Source organism: Paroedura picta, chromosome 1, assembly GCF_049243985.1.
Source record: "Paroedura picta isolate Pp20150507F chromosome 1, Ppicta_v3.0, whole genome shotgun sequence".
Classification (NCBI taxonomy): domain Eukaryota; kingdom Metazoa; phylum Chordata; class Lepidosauria; order Squamata; family Gekkonidae; genus Paroedura; species Paroedura picta.
In genome coordinates this window covers 54,262,233-54,282,115 of record NC_135369.1, presented here as the reverse complement: position 1 = coordinate 54,282,115, position 19,883 = coordinate 54,262,233, and the positions used below count along the sequence as shown (strand labels likewise).

The 19,883-nt window shown below is 43.2% G+C and overlaps 1 protein-coding gene across 4 annotated transcripts; it reads right to left on the bottom strand.

The window, feature by feature from the left end:
• Positions 1 to 4,249: 4,249 nt before the first annotated feature.
• TATDN3 (TatD DNase domain containing 3) lies at positions 4,250 to 19,880 on the bottom strand. Of its 4 annotated transcripts, none has more exons than XM_077338823.1 (10): positions 19,756 to 19,880; positions 17,005 to 17,037; positions 16,529 to 16,602; positions 15,607 to 15,691; positions 13,962 to 14,024; positions 12,361 to 12,470; positions 11,422 to 11,477; positions 8,561 to 8,673; positions 7,680 to 7,760; positions 4,250 to 6,642 (listed from the first exon to the last, which is right to left on the bottom strand). In XM_077338823.1, exons 1-10 carry the CDS (start codon positions 19,804 to 19,806, stop codon positions 6,499 to 6,501), a joined length of 810 nt encoding a protein of 269 aa, XP_077194938.1. In that variant the 5' UTR covers positions 19,807 to 19,880; the 3' UTR covers positions 4,250 to 6,498. The 4 variants fall into 4 exon arrangements, with proteins under 4 accessions (XP_077194938.1, XP_077194946.1, XP_077194919.1 ...); XM_077338831.1 differs by having other exon boundaries at positions 7,680 to 7,757; XM_077338804.1 differs by having other exon boundaries at positions 7,680 to 7,754; positions 19,756 to 19,856.
• Between the last annotated feature and the right edge of the window lie 3 nt (positions 19,881 to 19,883).

The following is a 19,883-nucleotide window of genomic DNA, read 5'->3' as shown; positions in this document are numbered from 1 at the left end:
TTCTTTGTGTTATAAATGCTTATATACTACATAATATGCTTATTGTTTTCCTAAGGCAATGCCAAAACTTCAGTTGGTGGATATGTTGCACATTCTTTTTTGATGTGCCAAGTCCTATTGCACTGTTCACTTGTTGTCTTAGACTGATTGCAGTGTTTGTATCCACTTTGCATCACAGTGAGAAAGGTGGGATTTTAAGTAAATAAATATAGGAATGTACAAAAAATACAGAGGAATTAGCAGTATTAACTGGCCCTTCAGCATATTTACATAATTTTCTATTTGGTTGATAAGTTTCAAATATAAATATTAATTTCAGCTATAGAAAACTAAGCCCATATCATTTCTCTTATCCTTCCCAGTTGTCCAAGAAAATCAGGACAGGTACCCTTCTCCCTTCCCTTCCCTTCCCCCATTTGCACGGTGACTCAAAGATTCTGTTCTTTAATTGCTTTTCCTGACAGAAGTTCTATTCATTTCATGCCAAGAAAGCAATTTGGGAATCAGGTTACCAGCTACAGTTCCATGGTTTTCCCTTTTAAAAACTAGTCAGGTACTCCTTAATCTATTTAGGTATTCCCTAGAGAAACTTGATTGGGACGAGTCTCCCCACCAGTTAGATTACACAGAATAGGTGGATTCAGTACTAGATCATCTCAAGTTGGTTTGTGGCTCACAGTGTGATGATGTGGGATATCTTATTTTGAAGAATGGAAGACACATGATATATTTCCCTGGCAGTACACCAGCCTTGTGGTCATAGCACACACAACTGACTGACAGACACCTCCATTGCCCCTTATAAAAATGAAAACTTTGAGGCTGGGATGATGAAACCAACCAGTGCCTTCTAAGTGCTTTGTAGTTTTATCTCAACTTCTAGATATGACAAAACTATCCATCTGGTACTTTGGAAGTAAAGGTAGAAGCCATTAATGGAAAAAAGAGAGAAAATGTGGGACAGAGCTGGGAACTACAGCATTCATAGAATCATGGAAGGGGTCATGCAGGCCATCTAGTCCAATCTCCTGCTCAATACAGTATCAGCCAAAAACATCCAGGATAAGTAGCTGTCCAGCTGCTTCTTAAAGACTGCCAGTAAGGGGAACTCACCACCCCCTTAGGGAGCCAATTCTATTGCTGAACTCCTGGTATCTAGCTGGCACCGTAGTTTAAACCCATTACTGCAGATCCTATCCTTTCCTGCACAGGAAGCATTCCCTGCCCTCCTTTAAGTGACCTTTCAAATACTTAAGGAGAGTGATCATATCCCCTTCTCCACCTCCTCCAGGGTGAACATTTCCTCCACAGGCAGCCTTTCCTCATAGGGTTTTGTTCCCGGGCCCTTGTGGCTCTCCTTTGAATCCTCTCAATTTTATCCATCTCCTAAAAGCTGGCCACAACTAGCCGACCAGTTACAATGTTCTGCACTAGCTTCAGCTTCCGAACACTCTTCAGACCTCAAGCACAGTGCATTGCGACTGTCCAGTCTAGATGTAAATAAAGCATGGGTCACTGTGGCTAGATCTCACTGACCCAGGAGCAGATGCACAGTTGACACATCACCCAAAGCTCAGCAAAAGCAATCTTAACTCTCCCAAGCCACCCGTTTTTTGACGATGACTGCAGTGCCAAGTAGCACTCCCAAGCAACAAACCTGACTTTGCAAGGGGAGTATAAACCCACCCAAGACAGGAGTGATCTTAAGTCCCTGGCCTGCTTTTCTACTAACCCAGAGAATATCTGCCTTATCAAGATTTTTAGCTTATTCACCCTTATCCAAATCATTAGTGACTCCAAACACCAGTTCAGAACAACAACCACATCCTTGGAAACTATGGCCAATATTATTGAAGGCTGTAGAACTAGCAGGGTCACAATCACTTCCAAGAGCCCCTTGAGCTGAGAAACAGCTACTCATTAAAGTTTACCCAAGAATGAAAGATTGGCCAGAAGTACTCCAGCACTGTAGGACTTCGGGAGAGTTTTTCAAAACAGGCCTAATCACTGTTTCCCTGAGCGTGGGAGGTACAACCCACACCCTCAAGGAAGCATTTACCACCCCCCACTCAGTAAGCCTCACTGTAGCTGCTTTATCAGTCAGGAAGGGAAAGGATCTGGAGCACAGTTGGTAGAGATCACCTCTCCAAAAATCTTGTCCAGATCCTCAGGCAGCAAAAGCTGAAAGGTATCTATATAAATTGAACCATCGGGATCCAGAGGTCTGTCATGTGAGCATGCATCCATGCCAGCATCTAACCCAAAGCAGATCTGGGCAATTTTGTCTACAAACTAAGTAGCAAATAGATCACAGAGGCTGTCATGTATTCAGAATCCAATTCCCTTTGGCTATGATGAAAAAGGCCCTGGAGCCCATGAAACAGCTCCGCTGGACAGTTACATGCAGATGCAATGGTGGCAGAGGCATATTACCATTTTGCCAAAATGATCACCACAGAATAGCCTCCAATAGGAGACAAAGGGTGTTTTAGGGGGGTTGTTTCATAACAGTTCATCTTAGCAAATATTGTTTCCTGGAACATAAAAGGCAGTTATGTAAAAAGAGGACACACACCTTAATTAATTGCTTGACACTTGAGCCAAGAAAATCTCAGTAACAAAGACATTGAAACAATCTTTGCTTGCAGGAGGGACCAGATTCTTATCATGCTTCTCCAGTGAGGATGTAGAACAGCATGGGCTCTGCGTGAAACCAGTCAAAATAAGCAAAACCTTAAGAGACCTTTGATTACAAAACCACCAAAACAGACACTCTCTCTAAGATGAAGAATGGTACAAGATATTTCATACCTACCTCTAGATCAACCTTTTCAACCTTTTGACAGTGGAGTTACGCTTGAAATAATTTTCAGGCTTTGTGTTACCACAGAAGTGATATCAATTGGCCACATCCCCTGCCTTGTCCCCATACACAAATAAAAATAACATAAAAATATGCCAATAAACACAAACACCAACCCCCACCTCCTCACCCCACCACACTTTGTCTGCAATGCCCCATTTGTAAATACAAATTAAAAATAATTAAAAATAAAATTAGAATATGCAAGGTGAAATATGCCTCCCCCAGTTCAAGACAGTCCCAACGCTCAACAGAAGATCCAACTTACCCCAGCCACAGGGAAAGAAGCAGCACTGCTGCAAGTGTCCGCCATCTTGGAATCTGCCATACAGCAGTACATCTGAGGAGATCTTGAGGTACACAGCTGTACCCCCATGTACTGGTTGAAAAACCCTGCTCTAGATATTTAAATTCCATTGCTATTGAGGTCCAGCTAAAAGTATGATGATGTGAAGGAAAGGAGATGATCTGGAATTCTTATTTTGTGTGTGGAAGAACGCTATGCAAAGCAATAATATTTAAATATATTTGATTCTTATACTTCGTCCTGAAGTTATTATCCATAATTTTATTTTTACACCCCAAGTGCGCCTTTGGATAATCATAAAGCGGTAAAATGCAACTTGTCTCTGGAAGCAGGAATAACTGTAGAAACTTCTAGGAGAAATCTGATGGGCCAGATGGTTAATACTGCAAACCTAAACAGAGTCACACCCTTCTAAAGACAGTGATTTCTATGATAGTTGGCTACTTCAGCGTATACTAGAAACAAAAGGCACTGGGAGCGCCAGCGATCTGTCACATTGGCATAAGTAATTCTCAAACACTGCAAACTAGCAGACATTCTTAAACCACTGATGATAGAGTTTCCCTCATGATTAGGCATTCCCCATACTGTAAAACAGATCTACTGAAATTCCTAAATTATTCCTAATCTAAGATAGTAATTACAGTGGTGAAACTGTGAGATATTTAGATCAGATAACTAAAAAGGCAATTTCTTCTTCTGCCTTGACTGCCAGTGGCTCTGTTTTAACATACAGCCTATTTGGCATTGCAAAGGATTTTCCAGTTTTTTAAAATATATACCTCTGCAACTTTGAGTGATTTGAAAAACAACTGGAGAGTATTTGTATTCTGAAGCATAGTTAGGGTTGAAGACCCAGGGCAGCTTTCACTCTTCAAGAGCAGATGGTTTAGACATGTTATTTGCCTGAATACAAGTAAAGGAGAGAGAGAGGGAGAGTGTGTGTGTGTGTGTGTGTGTGTTCAGCCACTGAACTGGCAGAAGTAGACAGATTCTTAGGGAAAAGGTTGATCAATGGTTATAGTCATGATAGCTCCATATTCAGGGGAGGGTCTCACATTATTAAAACAGACAAGGGATAACCATAAACATATATTTATTTGTATTTAGACCATTTGTGTCCTTCCCTTCTACAAGCACACATGAACTTATGAAGCTGCCTTACAGTAAGTCAGCCCAATGCTGAATCCACTTCCTGGTGTAGGGGGAGAAACTATGTATATTGAAATATATTGAGCTGAAAAGACCCTATCATGAATGCCTCCCAAGCCCAATCTCTGGCCATGCAGACTTTCACAGCAGGGCACACATTGACTGACTTAAAATCCTCCGGGAAGCTTATAGAGAGAGAAATCTTGTTCACAAACTTTCAAAGAGATCTGGTTAACTATTGTTAAACTGATGGGTTTGTGGCCTGACAGGTTGTAAGTCCTAAGTTTTAGCCAGTGCAGTGCTAAGCATGGTTAGCCTTCTATGCTCTAAGAAGAAGTGTGTGACTGTTTAAGATTACACTGTACATTTCCTTGCTTGTAATCCAGGCTTCCTATTCAGGACATGACTGACTTTTTTTGGGGGGGGGGGGAGGAAATCTGTGGCCTTGTTTCATGGCAGATGCCTCACAGATGTCTCCCCACAATTTGTGTTTCAAACCGCTCTCTGCTTTGGCTTGCTTTATTAATACAACTGAGAAGGGCCTGGACTCACAATTAAACAAATAACCAACTCTCCCCCCCCCCCCACACGCACACACACACTTTTTGCTCCCCTCACAGGAGAGAAGGGAAGAAGGCAGGAGACAGCTGCTTTGATCCATAAGCAGCTGCTGAGGTAAAGGGAGACAAGAGATGTTGCTTGCCAGAATGCAGAACTCTGACTCCACTCTCCTTTCCCTCTCCTGGCCAGCAACAAAGCCTGCTTAGCTCCAGGCTGCTAGTGATTCATTCAAGGAATGTATTCCTTTCTGCTTCTGCCTTTCCTAGTTCCATGACAGCAGCATTGTCATGAAGAGGCCAATTATTGGTAGCCTTCGCCACCACTCCAAACAACACCATCACTCTAGTCCAAACAATTGTGATTACCTGGCAAGAATTTCATAATCAGAACAATAATTATATAAGCCAACTTCTGGACTCCAAATAAATGTCAGGAACCCCCCTCACACACTATAGTTTACCCACAAAGAAATTAGACTGAGTCCCTCCCCAACCCCTTTTCCTAGTTCCCCCCTAGACAAACACTGTCAGTAGTCAGCTATGGGGCATTAGCTGGAAATGGAAGAGTTGAGGCATTTTGGTTGGAATGGAGTAGGGAAGGGATTGCTGCCATCAGGTTGCTGTTAGTTGTAATTCTGATTGTATATGTTTTTGGGGGGTTTTGGATATATCGAGGGGTTTTAAATGTTATATATTTAACTGATCCACGGCTGGCAAGTGCTTATGAGATTTATGCATAGGGTGAAAGGAGCTGACATGACTTTCCCCAAAAATACTAATATTTGAGGGTATCCATTGAAGCTGATATCAGTAGATACAGGATGAACAAAAGGAAATATTTCTTTATAATTAGAATATGGAATACATTGCCAGAGAATTAACCACCCGCACATCATGCGGGCCCTCCGGAGGCCACGTGCCCGGGTAAGCCTCAGCCTTGCCAGGGGGGAGGGGGCCGCAGGGGGGGGGCTTTCAATGCCCGTTTGTATGAACGAGCTTTGAAGCTAGTCAGGTTATAAAGATCTATCACCAGAATCCATTTCACTCCCTCTGAATTCCAGGCTTTCATTTTAAATGTAAGTCTCTATTTTCCCTCTCTGCTGCATATATATTTGTGGTAATTGAGAATCCACTTCATACATCCAGTGAAGGTGTATCTAGCCCACGAAAGCTATCTTTGTGGTGGATCCCTGTCATACATAATTGAGCACAGGACTACATCAGTGGATAACCCAACAATAGTTCTCTATATCTTTAGGAGAATGCATGAGTATCCCAACATTTACAGTGTCTGCCACCAAAGTGAACAGTTCCTTGACTCCTCCTGTGATTTTGGCAACAACAAAAAATCTCTGAAACAATTTCCCATGCATTATGCATCTGATAAAATGAACAAGAGTCTCTCTAAGGTCAGGCTGTGGATCAGCAGTAGCGCATCTGTTTTGCAGGCAAAAGATCCCTAGTTCAATCTCCAACGTCTCCAGTAAGATACCAGGAAGTTGGTGATGGGAAAGACTTTGGCCTGAGCCCCCCGAGAGCTGCCACCAGTCTGAGTTGGCAATACTGAGGTGGATGGACTGATGGGTCTGATTCAATATAAGGCTGTAGCACATCAACTACTTCTCAAGGAAGTTTTTCAGTTTGGGGAATAGCTTCATGGCATTCTGTGTCGTCACATCTATAACTTCTTCCAGTGGAATTCCTTTAATTTTAGCAATGTACTCCGCAGCAATGAAAATATTCTTTGGTTCATTTCTCACCTGCAATATAAATGCAAGAGGATGAGTTTTATGACCCCTGGCACTGACTGCACTTCTCTCTGAACTTAGTTGCCAGCTGACTGGTTCCAACTGTGTCGTGCTTTAGGTCTTATGACTTGAAACCTTCTTTTTTTATGCTGCAGCGAAGAAACACCCTACTTCGGGTTCCCAAAGAGGCTAACAACCAAAACAATATTTAAAATATAGATAAAATATATACACCTTTAATACCAATAAAGCAGTTGGCCACTCCATGAAACAGGGTGCTAGATTAGATGGACAAGTTGTCTGATTGAGCAAGGTTTTTCCTATGTTCCATCGGCATCTTTGAAGTAGGTGCTCTCAAACCTTCAATCCTAAACAGAGTTTCACCCATGTACACCGAGAGGCTCTTTGGGAAACTTATTATTGTGGATTGTATGGCAGAGTTACACACAGGAAGCATATTAACAAAATATATAGCCAAGTGTGTGCAATGGTTATGCAGACAATTTGGATAATCCCCCAACATATTAATACCTAATTTAATACCTAATTTGTTTAATCCAAATAGTTTGGTGGGCTGCACCATAATCACATTTTGGACATGGCATTTTGCCCCATTTAAACAACAGGTCTGCCCAACTGCCAAAGCTTACTCATATTCTATTAGCTGTTAGCTGTCTTTGGAAACTGGCTTTCAGGAAGACTGGCTGCGTCAGCATCTCAGGTTGCTGCTTTTCCATTCTGAGGGGGACTCATGAAGTGTGCTGCACCTTACCGAGCTGACGCCGTGTGCCCTGAACCTGCCCTCCCACCGTCCGAGACCCCATGTGGGTGATGATGGTGTGATTGCATCCTACCTGGAGGTCACAATCTTCCTAGCTCAGGAGCAGCACTAGGATGACCTGCCAATGGTGGGTGTAGTCTCTGCACACTGCCCTTCTTTTCACCCAAGGGCCTCAGGCTGCGGGTGCTGTCATGTGCCTTGCCACTGCCTATGAAAAGGATCCCTGAGTGCTGACCTTGGTAAGAGAGTACTGCAGGCCACTCTTTACCTGCTTCTCAGGACCCAGCGCAGGAGAGTCTGTTTCTAAGCAAATGCTTTCCAGAGGAAGCTGCTTCACAAGCTTCTGCTTCTTAGAGACAACCAAGAAAAACAATTAATGTTTATATTCTACAACCAGATTAATCAGAAATGGGAAAAGCTGGGCTGTCAACAGGTTAAAGAGTTTCCAGTTGACTTGCCTCCTCTTTTAACAAAATGGATATTTGTTTATTTAAAATATGCCTATCTCGCAACTCGGTGAAAACAGCTCAAAGCAACTCAAAGCAAATAATTAAAACACACATCAATAAAACAGAAAAAGGCCAGCACAAGAATATAAAACAAAATTAATAAAACAAACTATATCCTAACAAAAGCAGGAAAAAAATTAGCCACCACTAACAGAAAGAGCCAACAGTAAAACCTGAGCCAGAAAAGGACATATTGAATTTTTTATATTGGTCTGTATCCTACCCCTCCACTCAGAAAAAAGTCCAGTGCTTTCTCCTGGGCCCTTAACTTGCAGGAAGGTTCCTTAAGGCCTCCAATTTATAAATCCTGAAATAATCTCACTTTCTCTTACAACATTCAGAAATATTGTTGAGTTGTCCAGGCCCAGAAAACCAAAAAGGAGTCTTGCGCAAAATGAAGAATGTCGGCTAGTTAACGGTACGATTCACTACTTTTCCGAGATGCCAGAGATCTGAATTTTTAAAAAGCATGCACATAAACCTGCATTGTAAACCACTTTGAGATTCCGTCTGGTAGTAAGAAGCAGAGTATAAAAAACAATTCCTCTTCTTCTTCAGGATGTCAACAGTAGACAAACTGTGAGTCATGTGCCAACATCTCCTTATGTTATAAGAAAACTAGCCCTCCATTGAGTCTCACCTGTTCACTCCTTATAATGGAAGGAGGAATGGAGAAAAAATATCCAGCTTTCACCCCTTCCATGGCCACCGAAGGCTTGCCATCAAATGCATGAAGCAATACTCTTTCAGCACCTATGGACAACCACAGAAGTCAGGACAGGAGTTTGAGGCTCACGTGTGTTGTCTGCTATGGCACATGTACCTAGTTTCATATTCCTAATTTAATCAGTATTGAAAAGCTCTTCTGACTTGGCTGGTCTGATACTCATAGGATGCAGAAATTGGAATTTGCCAGTGCAGCAGACCCTACCTGATTGTCTGTGTAACCAAAATTCACTTTTGTTTGTACATTTGCTAAAGGGAAATTATATCTGAGCTATTCTTGTGGAACATACTGTGAAGAAACCAAAAGCTTTTGTTCAGTTATGAACAGAACGAAGGAATATTGGAAGGAAAGAGACCATTCTGCTAAAACCAGTCCTTCCATGAGTTCAAGTTCCGTTACATTATCAATTTAATGGACTGGACCCAGTGGCAAAAGACTGCAGAAAGTGCTGGCAGAGCAGGTCTGTCCTGTCTTCCTCAACTGGTTGACATTTATTTATTTATTTAATTTATTTATTTACATTTGTATACCACCGCTCTCAGCAAGCTGACTTGCAACGGTTCACATAAAAGAAATACAGCACAATAACATAATCCCCTTAAAAACAATCCCCAACAACATACAAGACGGCGGTATACTGTATAACCTAAAAAGATCTTTCCCCATGCATCAGGTGCGGTGCAGATGAAATCATGACTGGCAGATAAGAACGGAATCAGGCTCCTGACACAGTCTAGCACCACATACAGGAGCTTGGGGGGGGGGGAGAGGACCCAATCACACACCCCAGGACCTCCACCCTAAATGCCTGGTGGAAGAGCTCTGTTTTGCAGGCCCTGCAGAACTCAGAGAGTCCTGACAAGGTCCACAGCTCCCAGGAGCTCATTCCACTAGGTAGGGTCCAGGACCGAAGAAGCCCTGGCCCTGGTCAAGGCCAGGTGCCCCTCCCATGGCCCTGGGACTCTCAGCAAATTCATACCCGCAGAAAGAAGTGCCCTGCGGGGAGCGTAAGGACACAGACAGTCCCATAGATAAGTAGGGCCCAAGCTGTGTGAAGCCTGAAAGATCAAAAACAATACCTTGAACCTAATTCCACAAGCAAACTGGCAACTAATGAAGTTGTTTCAACACTGGCTGAACATAAGCCCTCCAGGAAGACCAGGACCCATTCTGCACATGGAGGATAATGCACTTTCAATATGCTTTTGCAGCTGGATTTTCCTGTGCAGAATAAGAAATCTACTTCTAAGGTGCATTGAAGGTTCATTAACCCTTGGGTGCAGAATGAGGCCTGGTAAGGACCCGTGCAGCTGCATTCTGCACCAGTTGCAATTTCCAAGTCAGGGACAAGGGTAGGCTCGCATAGAGCGAGCTACAGAAGTCTAACCTGGAAGTGACAGTTGCATGGATCATAGTGGCCAGGTATTCCAGGGACAAGTAGGGCACTAGTAGCCAGGCTTGGCGCAGGTGGAAAAACGCCGTCTGAGCTACCTTAGTGATCTGAGCCTCTATGGAAAGGGAGGCATCAAAAATCACTCCCAGATTCCTGGCTTGTGGTACAGAAGACAGTTGCACCCCATACAGACAGGGAAAGCGTGCTCCCTGATCTTGTTCCTTTCTACCCAGCCACAGGACCTCAGTTATTGAGAGGTTGTGTTTCAGGCGACTCTTCCTGATCCATCCAATTACTGCTTCCAAACAACTGGAGAATGTTTCTGGGGGAAATCCATCCATCCATCAGGAGATAGAGCTGGGTGTCATCTGTAAACTGATGACAACACAACCCATAACTCCGGATCAACTGGGCAAGAGGGTGCATATAGATGTTAAACAAAGTGAAAAAGCACGTGTGCCTTCAATGGGCTTATAAGGGTGGAAATGTGCTTAGGAGGACTCTGAGCATCAGGAATCTTCCCTCCCTCTCCCCATAGGCAGCTTGCATCAACGCAAGAGGCATGAGGTGGTAATTTTTCACTGAAGCGTCCCATTTTATTTCTTTGTAAGGTTCTCAAGACCCTTGGAGAAGGGTGAGGTAGGGGGAAAAATCTGCTCTGCCAGCTCTGTCCATAATGTTTCCCAAAGAGTTCAACCAAATATGCAAAGGTGCTGGTCAGCAGAAAACATTGCTCAGACTTACTGTTCTGCAACACACACCTTGTTTGCCAATAGCATGCTAATGATCTTTATGTAGACAGTTTTCTGCAAGCAAATGTATGCCATTTAAATAGATAGTTTTCTGTTTATATATTCCCAGCCAAAAATACAAACTTGTGCCAGATACACGGGAAATGGCGCATTGTCTTCCCCAGCACTGCCATGCTTTGAATCTAGCTGAACAAGCATCCTGTGATATGAACTGCTGAGAGCCTCTGCCAGCATGCACTCCATAACATAGGATCCTTGTGACTGTGAGTCAGGTAACCAGGACAACCTTAGACTGTGAGAATGGATCACTTTCCTGTCCAACAGACTTGGAAGAACTCACACAAGCATCTTCTGCACAGATACATGGTGAACCATTACAATTGAGTACCAATTAGGCATACTCTGGGAGTTCTGTCTTCAGCACTCCAGGTCATTTTTAAACTTAATTTTCAGGTGCACTGCTGCCCAATTTGGAGCAGGACCATGGGGCAGGGTGTGGTTCAGACTCTCTGCAATGCTGTTTTCCTAATCTGAAAACCCCAAAGAGCTGCTATTGGCTGCCTACATATTTTTGCAAGAAAACTTCAAAAATATGAATAATGCAAGCTATACAATAAAATAAATGATACCTTGCTCCTTTAAGAGGTTAATGGTTGGTCTTCCAGCTGAGCGGGAGTGGACATTTCTAGGTAAATAAAGAGTACAAAGAACTAACAGCAGGAGATTTTGGGCTGGTTTTTCAAAGCTGGATAAACAAGTTACATGGGTGGAGCTTTAGCATTTCCTAAGCTTTTCAGCTTGATTCAGGGTGGAGGTTTTAACCTACTGTTATCCACCCCAAAGTATTTGGGACAAGACAGATTTGTATCAACAAACTTCACTTTGACCATGCACTTAGCTGCTTATAACAGCAAAAAGAAAGGGGGAGAAAGACACCGTTGTTTGTTATAGGTCCAGTAAAGATCACAACACTTTGTACAAATAATAGGGGGAAATGTCACTTATTGCCCTGAATGTGCACCAACAGCATTCTTTCAAAGTATAGAAGCACTTTAAAAAATATTAGGACTTTGGATTTCACCTAACATTCCTCAGATCACTGGACTCTAATAATGGCAGAGAGTCTTGGGATCTGATCCTGTAATGACTAATACATTGCATAAGCTTTTGTGAGCATGGATCTCACGTCATTAGATGCATGATCTCTATCTAACACATCTGACAAAGTCCATGAGAACTTATGTTAACAATATGTCTCCTTTTTCATAGTTACTAGCTGTAGTAAGTACAGGGAAACTTCATATTCTGAGACAGTAAACTTCTGAATACCAGTCCCAGGAGGCAGCATCAGGGAAAGGGCTCCATTGCTTGGCCCTCTAGATTAAATGGTTGGTCTTTGTATCAGACAGGATGCTGCACTAGATGGACTACTGGTCTGATCCAGGAGGGCTCTTCTTACATTTGTAGGAAACATAGGGCTCTTGTTGCTGCAACATGCACTCAGGATTTTGGTGTTCTACTTTCTAAAAGCCAAGCAAGAATCACTCTTGAAATACAAAGAATCTTACAAAGGGAGATGAAGTTGCTTTGCTAGCTGAATCTGTCTGATCAAGACTTGTCTCTGTTCTTCCTTCTGTTCATCAGTGCTAGCAAACCTGGGAGTGAAGTCAAGACCAACCTGCAGCAAAAAAAAAAAAAACGTGAGGTGGGGGGGACAGGCCAAAATTTCTTCCAATATGTAATTAGAAATCATTTCTTTCCGGGCTGGTTTTGGATCCTCACTGTGGGGAAACAGTAGGGTAAAGTGCGGGAATAAATAAACAAAATTAACTGGTTTCATGGGGGATCCAGGCTTAATCCTGGCCTCCAGCTTCTCACACTATTTAGGCATCAGGAGCCCCTAGAACAACCTCAGAACTGAAATTGCTTTTCACCACATCTCACTAGAAGTGGACTGTCTCATGCCTTAGACTGAAGGACATACCTCTGCCCTAAGGAAACTTCCATCAGCCTAAGTAGACATCTCAATGAATGAAGAGCCACTTAGAAACATAAAGTTAGAAGGGACTTACAGAGTTATCTAGTCCAGCCCCCTGCACAATGCAGGAACTCACTATGACCTGCCCACCCACAGTGACTCCAATTTCATGCCCAAGTGATACCTCAACCAAAAATCTCCAGACTCCAGCCTGGCCTGGAGGAAATTCACCTAGCATCCCACAATGGCGACCAGCAATTGCTTGGGTATGCAAGGAAGGGCCACAAGAGACAAACACTGGCACATCCTTTCCTGCCCACCCACTAAGAATCCACCTAAGTTCATAAAAATCAACAATTGTGTCAGATGACTAGCCTCTACTTAAATTGGAGCAAGGATCTTTAGACCTCAGGAAACCTTCAGAATTCGCTTAGGGGAGTGCTAGGCTACAGGTCAACAGCTCAACCCCTGCTTGACTCAAAGAGCCAGGAATACTGGCATGCTCCATCACAGGGAACAGCTCAGGCTCCTGTGCCACCCCTGACAGCTGGGCCAGCTCAAAAGGCAGTGTGCCTGCCACCCACCTTGAAGCCAAACAGGGCACATGCCTTTCTCCTGTCACCTCAGTCTATAACCACAGTGTCTGGAAACAGCATCACTCCCCAGACCTGCCTCACCACTGCTGCAGTCTGAGTTCCAGCTGCAGGATATAGAACAAGAATTCCCATTGTAGGATGTTACTTGAGAAGGGGGGGGGGGGTCTGTTGAAGACTGGAAAGCTGAGCAAGATCTGATATGTGAATCAATGGCTGTTTTCTGTGCTTTCCCTCCCTCAGTGTCACCAGCCAATACCATTTAGCTAGTGTTGAATGCTGGCTGGGATAGCAGCTGGGTTTTTCACAATGACAAAGCAGGTACAACAAAGATTGTTCAAAAGAAGCCAAAATCTGTGGACAGGAGCCGGGTTACACTAACTAAACGGTACAGATAAAATAATTTATTTATTAGTAATTTATTCACAGAAGAAGATGGCCTGAGAGTGTTCCTATCATGCAACTGTCCATACAAGGGTTGCACATTCTTCCCTGTACTGTTTGGTAGGAAACCAGTTAACAGAACAAGCATCTCTAACTTCAGAGATGAGACCCACCATTATAAACGTTTTGAACAAAGATATAACAGTCTACTAACTTCTCCAATGGCCAACAAGAAGTCCTTATGGAGTTCTATGAGCGGCAATGCTTCATCCAGATCCTGCAAGAAGAACTTGAGTGAGTGCAGGAAGAACACCGGCACCTTATGGCACATGTGGATCTGCGTTTCAGGTCAGCTTGCTCTAATACAATACAAAATGGATCTGTTGCTGCATTCCTTTGACTTAACCTACTGCTGACTTCCCGTCAGTAAAGGCTGGCTGTTTAACAAGAACCTGAACATTTGGAGTCATCGGTGCTGCACAGGTCTTACAAGACTGTCACACGTGGACATGTAGGTGGTGGGATTAATGAAGCAAATAATGATGCAACCTGAAAAGATGTGTCCTTTGATTATGCAATACTATGAGATCTAGTGATACTCCACACCCTCCAACTGAATGTCTTTTGTTTTTAAAAAGATACATTTGTTTGTTCTGAGGCACACATGGAAGTATGTGCATGGAGTTTATTTTGTCCACTTACCCCTTAAAGACAGCAAAACCAAAAGCACTGGAGTAGGATTCAGAGTCAATTAACCCTTCACTGACCAAGCTCATTTGTATAGCACAGTTTCTTTGCAGGGACAATGGATTGTCTTCATTGCACTTTCCTTGCCTCAGCTCCTACAGGAGCTTTCCCCTACCACCACCGCAGAGCTTTTTCTTTAAAGCAGAAATTGACATAGTGCTTAAGTGTTATAACATGACAATGATCTATTGCCACGACTCACCAGTTCCTTTGAATTTCCAAAATTCAGACCAAAGGGAAAATAACCCAATAGTCCTTCCCCTTGTATTTTCACACCAAAATGGACTTAATTTTTATGAATGCAAACAAATCAGTAGAACATGATATTATGATGCTATAGTGCTGTTCATTTCCAATATTTTTTAAATCCTGAAAAAGACCTCTTGTGGTGGTGGAAGGAATAGCAACTCTGGGAAGATGAAGCTAAGAAAACGAGAAAAACCTCACACCTTCCTGGTCCACATAGCATGCAAATACGGCTGAGCTCTATTTTTTCCATAGAGATCACAGCAATGCAAGGGAAGACACAGAAACAGGATGAAAAGATATGCTGGCATCTTATCGTTTATTTCTGTGCCTGGTATGTGAATGTCCCCCCCCCCCCCAAACCCACACTTTGGAGCAAAACCACCATAAGGAAGAAGCTGGCGGGGGGGAAACAGTTAAGAAGGGGAAGAAGGAGAATAATAATAATAAGAGTTGGTTTTTATATGCTGCTTTTCTTTCCCAGGAGTCTCAAAGCGGCTTACAGTCGCCTTCCCTGTTCTCTCCCTACAACAGACACCCTGTGAGGTGAGTGAGGCTGAGAGAGCCCTGATATTATTGCTCAGACAGAACAGCACTATAAGGCTGTGGTGAGCTCAAGGTCACCCAGCTGGCTGCATGTGGGGGAACGTGGAATCAAACCCAGCTCGCCAGATTAGAAGCTACTACTCCTAACCACGACAGCAAGCTAGCTCTTGGTATTCCTTGGACTCAGTTTCCCGTTCTGTAACAAGGAAATCATAGTTACCAGTGCATTGTTTACAATGCCAAGATTATGAGGTACTGAACAAACTGAAAAATGCTATAAGCATCAATAGTTGCAAATATTTAACTTGTTTTCACATCACCTTTAAAGTAACACTGCGCTCATGTCCTGTTGGAAATCTTTGAACTGGATGAACACCCAGACATGAAAAGACAAATCCTGGATACCTGCACACAAATTTAAGGATGGGAGTAAAGAAATCCTTCATAAGACTGCCAATAAGAAATAAGTGTAAAGGTAATACATCCTTTATTATTCCAATCAATGGTACAAATTAGGAAAATATGGCTTGACCTTTCCTTTATCTTTCTTTTCCCCATTTCTCCATCCTAATAATCATGCTTTCCAGATGTAAACCTCTGATTTTGAGTATGTGTTAGAATCCCAACATTTCTATGCAAGCTATAGCAACAATTTTATTTATGTACTTATTTTAATCTCACAACTTTTCCCCAAGGAATTCTGGTTTTCCCCAGTTCATGTTCATAACAATCTTGTAAAATAAATACAAGATGAGGACTGGCCAAGGAAGCATTAGTGAGCTTTACTGGGTGTACATTTGAACCAGAGCATTGTTGATCAATGTACAACAATTTACTTTTTACACAGCTTTACTTGGTATATTGTCATGGAATCATCAGTTACATTAAATTGGTCAAATTTTACTATAAAATGTTATGGTACCAATTCCAATTTGGGGCCTGTGTGCATCCAGTGAAATTTCTGGCTGCATTCAAATATCTCAACTAATTTCTGCTCTTGATGAGCAAAAGCCTGGTTTATTTCTGTGCCTGCATATTTTCCTTCTTCTCTCCTCCTTGCCTGCAAAGGGAAATTCAACATTTCCTGGTTTTGGAAGCCTTCATTTAGGAGCCTGATCAAACTGGAATTTATCCCCATGAAAACCAAGATTCTAAACTGGGACACTTTAGGATCCCAGGTTCTTTGGATCCTAGTCTGGAACTTGTCTTCAACAAGGCAGAAAAACTGGATATGTTGGGTACCTTTCTGAAAGCTGAATAATTCTTTCAAACTCTCCTGAATGTTCAGCAACGACAATCAGGGCCAAAACTTTAGCCTGAAACAACAAGAAATAAGTTAGCTGATTTAAAGAATGACAATTCAGGCATTACTTTGAAATTAATTAATTTCCTACATCTATCCTACTATGTTTGGGACCATAATAGGTGGATCCAGCAGCATTTCCATTGGTCGAAGGACTTTCACCCACAAAGCAAGACTTCCGTATCCCCCGCCCCACTCAAAGCAGTCCAAAACTGCCCCCAGAATCGTGGAGAAGAGGGGACCATATGATTGTGGAAACACACCATTAGATCCACTGCATTCAGTCACAACATATTGAATATGAATAACCAACTTTGTGCAAGCTTCCTAACCTAAGTGCAGAAACCAACTTTCTGAAGCTTAAGTATAAATTGCTAAAGCTTTACACCACAAAAATATTGTAACTATAACAAACCTGCTTTGCTTCTTCCAATACATCTTCAACATCCTGAAAAATATTAAAAATCATTGTGTTAGAAGACAGCTTGGTAGAGAAAGAACCACAGCACCAAATAACAAGAGTACCTAATTCTTTTCAAATACCTCTTATGAAATATCTTCTTATTAAAGAGTAATTAAGTATTCTAGATCAGTGGTCCCCAACCCCTGGTCCACGGTCTGGGGACCGGGACCAGTCCGTGGATCAGTCGGTACCGGTCCACAGCTCCTCCTTTTCCTCCTCCCCAGCTGCTGCCTCGGGGGCTGTCCTGCCACTCACCTTTGGTGCTCTCCAGCGGCCGCCGTGGCTGGGGCTCCCCCTCGGCATGGCACTGCACAGCTGCTGCTGGCAGCACCCCCCAGTGGGTGGTGGGAAGTCAGGAGAGCAGGGGGGAAAGCAAGTGGAGCAGGGCTCAGGCAGCAGCGACATCCCTCAGCAAAAGGCTCAGTAAAATTATCAAGTGTTGACCGGTCCCCGGTGATAAAAAGGTTGGGGACCACTGTTTTAGATGACTATCCTTCCTCTGAAAAAGAAAAAAAGCCCTATACTATCTATCTACACTCCTACATCTTTTAGGCTTGTGTATTCAACTTTTGTACTGATGCATTTAATGCACAAATGCTTTGTTGCTCTGTTAAAAAACCTGTCTGTGGCAGTCAGTGACAGAGTGCTATTGTCAGAATTATCACAGACTTCTATAACTAGGGTACTTTTTCCTATGCTGAGGGTTCAGATAGGACCAAAAGGTCCCTAACAATTGTCATAACCACCAAAATCTGTCTTTAAAGTTGCTTATTTTGCTCCTTATCCACCACAACTCTATGCTGACATTATAATCTTATCTTGTGTCCAAATGTGTTTAAAGTGTTTTTTTAAATGACTTTGGTGTCTAGCATTGTTATGTGTACCCCAAGATCATTGGACAGACAAGTTCAAAATGGGTAAATTTCAAGCTCACATTATATTCCCCTGCCATGAAGTTCCCATGAAGTTGGTTCTTATATGCTGCTTTTCTCTACCTGAAGGAGTCTCAAAGTGGCTTCAAATTGCCTTTCCTTTCCTCTCCCCACAGCAGATACCCTGTGAGGCAGCTGAGGCTGAGAGAGCCCTGATATTACTGCTTGGTCAGAACAGCTTTATTAGTGCTGTGGTGAACCCAATGTCACCCAGCTGGCTGTATGTGGGGGATGTGGAATCAAACCTGGCTCACCAGATTAGAAGTCCACACTCCTAACCACTACACCAAGCTGCCTCCATATGTTCTGTGCCAAACCCACCTCAAAGGGTTATTTTGAGGATAAAACACTGGATGGAAAAATTATGACGGCTGCCCAGAACACCTTCTAGAAAGGCCAGGACGAAATTGGGGCTCAATGTTGGTTCAGGGACATCTGCACCCCTGGAAAAGAGGAGGAAAAGAGCTTGCAGCACCTAGTTCTTTCTCTTCCTTAACCATTTACGCACTGGAGGTTTCATGCCAGGATGCAGGCTGGAGTTTTAGTCATGGCAGGTTGCCCCACCTCTTCCTGAACCCAGATGGGGGAGCATTTGGCCCAGTGTGCCTCATCCGCCCCTGATTTGTGCTCCTGCACAGGAGCTGGGGCAGAGAAGTTTCCAGTGCATAAACGGTCCTTCTCACCTACACAGCCTAGAGAGTCCAGCCACCTCCTCATTGGCCTGCTTCTAAGAAGAGGAGTTGGCTTTTATACCCCACTTTAATCTACCAGAAGGAGTCTCAAAATGTCTTACAATCACTTTCCCTTCTCCCCACAACAGGTAATTTGCGAGGTAGATGGGGCTGAAACAGTTCTGAGAGAACTGCAACTGGCCTGAGGTCATCCAGCAGGATTCATGTGGAGGAGTGGGGAATCAAACCGAGGTCTCCAGATTAGAATCTCCCACTCTTAATCTGGGAGATCCTGGGCCAGTCACAGTTCTCAGAGCTCTCTCAGCCTCTTCAACCCCCACAGGGAGTCTGTTGTAAGGAAAGGAAGAGCAGGGGATTATAAACCACTTTGAGAGTCCTTCAGGTAGTAAAAAGAGGCATACAAAACCCCCAGCATATCATGTGCACCACCATATTGTCCCTTCCTTGTAGAAATTTTGGATGAAATGAATGGCTCTTTCCTTTATCATAACCCTGTGATGTAGGCTAAGATTAGGGACAGTGACCAATGAGCTTCACAGGCTGTGTGAGAATCTGAACCCAAATTATTTTTTTCATCAGAACAAATTTAGAGTCCAGGGTCACCTTTAAGACCAACCAAGTTTTATTCAAGCTATGAGCTTTCATGTGCATGCACACTTTCTCAGATGCAATGTTATGGAATAGAAGTAAGCACTGCAAACTTATAGGTGGAGCGTTAGAGTAAATTAACATACAGTATGATGAAAATGGTTAATCTGTTATACCTATAAATTTGAACTGCTTAGTTCCATTCCATCCCATTCCATGGCATTGCATCTGAGGAAGTATGTGTGTACACGAAAGCTCATACCTTGAATAAAACTTGATTGGCTTTAAAGGTGCCCCTGAACTCCAAAATTGCTCTGCTGCTTCCGACCAACACAGCTATCCACTCGATCCTCTATTTTTCATCATCTGGAATAGCTCTCGAGGGAACCGATTAAAGCATTGACCTGCCAGCGCGTGCGCGAAACGGATAAGAAGAACGAGACAGGTGACTGTCCAGAGACGAAAGCAATTTCCCTCCCAACGCGACTCACCTCTTGGAATTCAGGCGCCGCGAGGTGGCAATGGCAATCCACCGGCCCCATCCTTGCAGCACCGGAACCCCTAGCAGGAGCGTAAGTTTCTAGCCGGATCACTTTCCCTACACCCCAGTTTTGCCTCG